At 33.3% G+C, this 7,838-nt stretch overlaps 1 protein-coding gene across 1 annotated transcript; it reads left to right on the forward strand.

Annotated features, from left to right (window-relative positions):
• The first annotated feature begins 2,376 nt into the window (after positions 1 to 2,376).
• Rab3 (RAS oncogene family member Rab3) lies at positions 2,377 to 7,361 on the forward strand. Its single transcript, XM_018457820.1, has 4 exons — positions 2,377 to 3,112; positions 5,284 to 5,496; positions 5,770 to 6,006; positions 6,513 to 7,361. Exons 1-4 carry the CDS (start codon positions 2,993 to 2,995, stop codon positions 6,669 to 6,671), a joined length of 729 nt encoding a protein of 242 aa, XP_018313322.1. The 5' UTR covers positions 2,377 to 2,992; the 3' UTR covers positions 6,672 to 7,361.
• Positions 7,362 to 7,838: the final 477 nt, after the last annotated feature.

The following is a 7,838-nucleotide window of genomic DNA, read 5'->3' on the forward strand; positions in this document are numbered from 1 at the left end:
ATTGTTCTTTCCATATGACTTTATAAATTCTAATTTCGGATCCTATTATGTCGACTCTATCACACTAATTTGACATATTGTTGCACCTCACGAAGTTATTCTCGTTGGATTTAATAATACGGATATCTTTGTAATCTTTGCGGATATTAAGGCACACATTTCAATAGGCCTTTAAAACGAAAGTTCCCGGCAAAATCAGAAATTCAATTAACCAATATGTAAAGAAACAGGATATCGAATAAAGTTCTCGATCAGCGAAACGTATTGCTAGCAACCGCGATGTAAACTGATAATGAAACTGAAATTGTAATTTCGTGCGAAAACGAAGTTGCCAAGAAGAAATGGACTTGTCCCGCCGTCGTCGTCGTACCATCGATTTCCGTAACTACTTGACCTCCGTAGAACGCGCGTCGCCTCAATCATCATCTGTCCACCGAGACACGCTCAATTACTTTCCACCATCCGTCACGGAAATCGTCGTAACATTGTACAACAATGCTCGCAGGTGGTGACATACCTGCACTTTTCTTTTTTTTACGAGAACCGACCGTTGTTAACGTTGACATGACATACGGCGCCGATATCGTTATCGCACACGGAAAACCTTGTCCTACTTTTTCTTTAACCGTGCCATCTAATACGTGTGCAAGCGTATGTGTGAGTGCGTGACGCAATCTTCCGGATGAGATTTTATCCTCTCCCTTTTACGCCTCGCGAAATAATTATATGCAGTGCTCCCTGTGTAATTGTCGCGGTCATTTTGTCTTGATTGCATTCGTTTAACGCATATTAACTCCGAGCAGTGATACATGAGCCACATGAGCCTCTGAATACGTGCTAAAAGAATTCGCGAGTTTAATCTGTAATTTGGCCTCAAGTTCCTCTTGTCGAGAAAATGTCGAGATATTAATAATGTTTCAATCACATGTAAGTGAAAATTTCAAATGTCAAATTAAATTCAGCGAAATGAAGTTTGACGATAAAATTTTAAATGCAAACTCGGTAAATTTAATAAAACTGCACGATCTTATAAAAAACAATTTATTCCAATCAAATTTTAATAATACTTTCTAACTGGGATAATTATGATCTAAAGGAATCGCGAAAGAAGATGAGAAACTTTTATCGAAATTCTAAGAAAAAAGTAGGTTTCAAATCCATCAAAGATTGTTTTCAAGCATGTTCTACGTTCTGTGTCATATATAGTCAAACTTTATGTAAACAAGATCTTTCTAAGTTCTTGTCAGCGGATGAACAGGCCATATTTTTTTTACTTCTGAAATAACATATAGTGAATCGAGCGCGAAATCGATAGGTACCTACTACCGGATTTAAAAGTTTCTTGGCTCACCCTCGGTTTTACATTCGTGCAAGTAGTATTTATAGTTCTCGATCCATCAATTTATTTCCAACCGCAAGTATAGCCATGTTACTTTTGACGAGTCAATAATCGATCAGTTGGAAGAAATTTCTTCTTTTGCACTTTATCACGAGAATGATTTTCGCGACGAGAGAGAGAACAAACTGCGACGAAAGGTGATACTTCCGTTAATTACTGTCACATTGAATAGATTAGATGTTCCGTTAAAATGAATTTTCCCTCATCATGTAAAGGCTTCGCCTATTTCCGTAACACATCATTTGACACAAACAACTTCTAAACTTCGAGAAATAATTGTAAAGTGACAATGTTGTGTCGCGCATATATTAATTAATTGAAGTATACTTTCACATAATATGCATACTCGTTATTTGTTATATTCGTTATTTTTATATAAGATCAGTGCTTCTGATACTTTTCAACATATTACAAATATAAGCTGTTGCTTTGAGTCTATAATATGTTTAGTAATATAATAATATTCAGAATATATATCTTTATTCTAGACATGTATTTGAAACTGTGGAATAAATTTTCTTATCAGAATTATTCCGTTTTCTCTAAAAATACAATAGAAATATAGGGAATAATTGAACAATTCCGAATAATTCCATAATACGTATCCTCTGGAATCGGATTTATTAAGAACAAATATTTCTTGAATCTAATCTCTAACAGAGCGTCAATTGGATATAAATAGAAATCAATTTTAATTTTAATATTTCTACCTTAATTGACGAAATTAGCGTTATATTTAATATATGATTAAATATATTTAAAAAATAGCGTAAGTTTTCGCTTAAAATTTCTGAAAAAATCAGATAAAAATTTATCATTTAATTCATTTACGTAACACTAAAGAGTCAAATGGCAAAACTAAGGCAACACGAACGCGATCGTACGCACCTGTACGAACCGCAGACTATCGCTCGCAAGTCCGATTATCGTCGTCGACACGTCGTCACGCGTGTGGAAACAATACGGTGGAACAAGAAACGGAAAAAAGAACCGCGAATCGCCACGTTGTTCATTCGGACCAGTCTTTATTCGAGTTTAATAATTTCGCATTAACGTGATGCTCTTTACGCAGGAATGAAGTAATTCCTTTATTATTCCCTCAAATTTTTCTCGGTTAATTAATTAAGCGCGTTGAATACGCGGAGAGGCACATTTTATTTTGCATTGCGTCAAGGAAGAAAAAATAGTGAAAATAGTGTGTCGAAAAAGTGATCGACGATAATCGACAATTTTACCAACATAAACATCTATTGAAGGAAGATTAAAACAAAGCGGAGTGTCAAACAAATATCTCGTTATTTAATAATAAATCTATCGAAATAAATATTTAATGAGACAATTACTTGTACAAGATTAGAGAGACAAGCAGTTAATGAGTTTTAGCTAATGAAATGAGAGATTATTAATAAAACGGTAAATGAATTGCAGACAGCAGGATGAGATTAGAGACAACTGGAATAAAATGGTTAATAAATTGCAATCAATAGAAACTAAAGCGGACTGAAAAATCGATCGGGAATGTGATCGAAAGCTGCAATAAAAGAAGAGTGTAAAAAGAGATCGATTGGGTGTCGTATTGGTGTGACGTTTGAGATGTCGAGGAGGTGCGAGAACACGTCCTACACTCCAGTTAAGGATTCCGTTTTCGAGCTACGCACGCGGATGGCCCGGATGCTGTCTATCGTCGAGATTACCTCACAGAGGAATAATCCGGTATCGGAATATCGACTCGACATGAGTATCCGTTAGCATGAATGCTGTTTCGTCGAGCAAAGAGAGAACTAACTAACGGAGGGAAAACGCGCGAGAAAATTCAATGGACTTCAATTGAAACTCATGCGGGATAATATTAACGATTTATATATTCCATGATCGAGTGATTTAATTGAATTTTCCGTTTGTAATTTCAATTGAAAGACTTGTGAAAATAATTATATGATAACGCGCGAAGTTAACAATCGACCAAAAGAGCATTAAAATGCTAATAAAAATTTAATTTTCTTTTTATCCCTATTCAAAATTTGTTTACGTTGTTTAAAACTAAAAATTAAAGATATTATAATATTTTAGTACTTCAAATTTTTAAAAAAGACTAAAAAAATTTTTTTATTTTTCAGAAAAGATTTTAAACATCAAAGCTTTTTCAATTTTTTGAACGGCCCATTAAACGGTCGATTCATGATTCGATGATATCGATAAAATGTGCATATTGCAACTGTATTTTTGAACGTTTGCAGTTACATAGTTTTCAACCCTGCTTTGTCAGTGATCCAAAAAAGTATTGTAACTAGAATACCATACAGTTTTGTATTTATTTGATATTTCGCTTCTGTTATAATTTACAAAAGAAAAACTTTCAACAAGAAAAACTGTTCGATAAATAATTCCCCCGAAAAGTTTTAAAACTACAGTTTTGAAGCTGTAATATTTTTTATTGGTGTTATTGAATTGATTCCAAAACTGACTCTGCGAGATACAGAGTAAAATAAAATTTCTCTTGTGTGGCTTTATGCTCAAACTTTTCGATATTTTTATCCAACGTTTTCGTAAACGTGACCAAGCAACCCGATAAACCATGACAAATTTCGCAACAGTAGTAAGCTCATCTATTGCATCGTACACCTTCCTTTTGTCCATCACGTCCGATATAGAACAACGAGCAGTTTTACGACGTGCACGTTCACACACACACACAAAGCCAATCACAATATACAATCTCGTGTATCTTTCTTTTAAATCGTTAACCCATAAGTGTTACAAAACATGGAAAAGTATAATAAATCACTTGTATAATTTCTATAATTATTAATCATAAATTATGTATTACATTTTAAAAAATATAAAAAGTAATACATGTTAATTTTAATACATTTTAATATATTTTAATTTTAATACATTTTAATATAGGGTAACTCCGGCAAATACGCCGCGCTGGGATTTACGCCGCAGAAGTCAGAAAAAATAGGAGTGGGGATAATTTTCCCGTAACTACTCTGTTACATGCCTTCATGTTATATTAGTATTGTGTTATGATGTCAGCTTCTTACTGTTAATATTAATGAATTTATTGTGAGTTGAATCGATTGGTCACTGTAATAAGTAACGCCATCATAAGTTATAATTTACATAAAATGATTAATGTAGGACGTGTAAAAGACTTAGTGGTTATTACGTGATACATACGTGTAGTGGAATAGTAAAGCATGTTTGTATTATTAAGCATGTTTGCATTATTTGTAAATTTTTCATAAGCCGTACATACTCCCTTTCTCCCTATGAGTAGCTATACTATATAGTATATCCCACCCCTATGAGATATGCGACAAAAATACAAAGTTTCAAAAAGTTTATTTTTTAATATGAAAAATAAATATTTCGGATTTCTAATATTTTTTTCATAGTAGTAGACAGTACAAAGTTTTTACTGATATAATTCGTTTACTATAAACATAGTAAATAATACTTAATAAATTAAATTTTTGATAGGTGCGGCGTATATATTGGAGTTACACTATTTTAATTTTAATACATTTTAATTTTAGTCTTACAATCAAATTTTCTCTATTAATTTGAAAAATTAATAAGTCTTTCCATTTATAATTCATTTATAATTTTTTAATGTATATATTTTTAAATGTACCTATTTTTAAATTTATATATAGACCTAAAAATATAGAAATTATTTGAATTTGTAAATTCTATATTACATAAAAAAATAAATTCTGAAATTTATTTTTTCTCTGAAATGTTAAATCCAAGAATTGATAAGAATATTTTCATTTATGATTTTTTTAAATTTATGAATTCTTTAATTTAGATATAAAAATATAAAAATTATCTGAGAGAATTGATAAATTGAGATAACACGAATAATTCCTTCATAGATGGCGCGTCAGGATGGCAGAGATGCCGCGGATCAAAACTTCGATTATATGTTTAAACTGCTGATAATCGGCAACTCGTCTGTTGGCAAGACTTCCTTCCTCTTTCGCTACGCAGACGATTCTTTTACTTCAGCTTTTGTGTCAACCGTAGGGATCGACTTTAAGGTGAAGACCGTCTTCAGACACGACAAAAGGGTCAAGTTACAAATCTGGGTCAGTATAATCAATGTATTATGCACGTATAATATAATTTTCTGACGAAAAGCAGCCATTATGATATTAACATGGATTATTCAAGATTAATATGTCATTAAAATAATGACTTGCCTATATAAGGAATATATGTTTTTAGTTATTTCTTAAATTGGCATTTCAACAATCTGTCTTATAAAAAATTTAGAAATGCCGTATTGCAAGCAATGCTCCGCATGCATGATTATATCCATTTATAACATAAAATTACACCGCATATTGTTATCTTTACAGGACACGGCGGGTCAGGAAAGATACAGAACGATCACGACGGCCTACTACAGAGGCGCGATGGGTTTCATCTTAATGTACGACATCACAAACGAGGAGTCCTTTAATTCAGTCCAAGATTGGGTCACGCAAATAAAGAACTACTCGTGGGACAACGCCCAAGTAATTCTTGTGGGCAACAAGTGCGATATGGAAGAGGAAAACTTCGAAACTTCTGCCAAAGAGAACATCAATGTCAAGGTACGTGTCACAAATTCGGTAATTGACTGTTTATTAAATAAAAAGCATAAATTTCTTATTTCTAAAAATATGAAATTATTATTATGTAGATGATTTTAGAATTTTTGTTACCATTCTATTTCTATAAAATGATATAAATAACTGTTATTCAATTAATAATTGTCTAATTAACTTGTTTAATTAACAATTTAACTGTTCATAATAAATTTTTGGAAAAGCAAATAAGTTTAGTTTTAAAATTATTTTCATTTCAGTTTTAATTTCATTCAGAGCCAAATCTCTGTTTATAGAAAAAGTCTAATTTTTCTCTAATTATTTTATATCTAAACTCAATTGAAGGCAATATCAAAATTTAAGAGAATTTTTAGACTTCGTTTTCGATTTTTTACACATTTTCAATCTCCCTTTATTGTGTCTCGGAGTAGACGCGAACGCGAGGCATATATCGATTCCGCTTGTCGCGAGGTCACGTAGATGATCGATTCTCTTCTCTCTCGTTTCGGCAGGCGGTGTTCGAGCAGCTGGTGGACATAATATGCGACAAGATGAGCGAATCTCTGGACAATGATCCAACCCTGATGGGGGCGGGCGGTATGGGTCAGAACAAGGGCCAACGGCTCACCGATCAGCCGACCAATCCAGCGAACGCTAACTGTAATTGCTAAAAAAAATGCGACGACACGCAGAAGAAGGAGAAAAACCGAGAGATCGTATTTTGTGCGTGTGTCTGCGCGCATGTGTGCACGTGTGTGTTACGTGTGTTAGAAAAAGGGAGAAAGAAGGAGAGAGAGAGAAAAAGAAAGAAAGGAGAAGAAAGTGTCGTGTGCGACGATGGTGTGTTAACTTACTTCGTCGTTCCCCCTCGTTATGTTATTTATTTTAAAATTCGCCTTTCGTTCTCACCTGTTTTCTTTCACTCTTTCTCGGCGCGAGATGATATATATGAATAATGTACGCTATAAATATATATATATATATACATAATGATTGTGATCATCGAGGTGGCAACCAAGTTAACCAACGACCGTCAAATGAACGGTTGCGGTTCTCCTTTCGGTTCATCCACTTGAGAGTCAAAGATGAACTTGATATAATTTCCGAAAGTTCCAATTTCCATGTTGCAGACACGCGAAAATGCATTTTCCATTTTGTGATTTCCAATAGTCGCATTTTAATTATCAGAAATAAATGTCAATTGTAATGATCATACAAATTCACGCTCTCGAAGATTAATTGAATTTAATTGCTTTTTTGAAAGCCAAAAGAAGCACAAGATCCAATTAGTCGCGGTTAGCATTAATCGTTTGGATAAAAATGATTTTTGGAGCAACAAAATAAAATTTTACAAAAATAATGAAAACTAAATCTAATTTAATTATACTTTTTATATTTTTCTATCGACAGAAAAAGTCTACGTTATGCTGAAATAATAATTTTGTTATTCTTTCGCTCAATGGCACATACGAAAAATGTTCTCACGTATCTGTGGCATCAAAATTTGAAACCAAAGGAATGATGGATATTTTAATTTTTGTTAATAAAAAGGGGAGAAGATAGTAAACCGCGAAGGAGGAAAATTGAATGAAGGTGCACTTTGTCGCGGTTGATTAATGACGACGATCGTTATAGCAGGGACGATGTTGCTCACTCGATGTTTGGCACTGTAGACTCACGCAAAAGTGAATGATTCCATGTCTCAAGATCACGCGTTAAGTAAGATACGCCCAGGAAAATCTGACAATAAGCGTCAATCACTCGATAAAACTTCACGAATTCAAAATGCCGATCAATCAGAGATGTAACAGAGTCGAATTAATCCTTCAGCTCCTCCT

Source organism: Mycetomoellerius zeteki, unplaced genomic scaffold (assembly GCF_001594055.1).
Source record: "Mycetomoellerius zeteki isolate Tzet28-1 unplaced genomic scaffold, Tzet1.0 scaffold68, whole genome shotgun sequence".
Lineage (NCBI taxonomy): Eukaryota > Metazoa > Arthropoda > Insecta > Hymenoptera > Formicidae > Mycetomoellerius > Mycetomoellerius zeteki.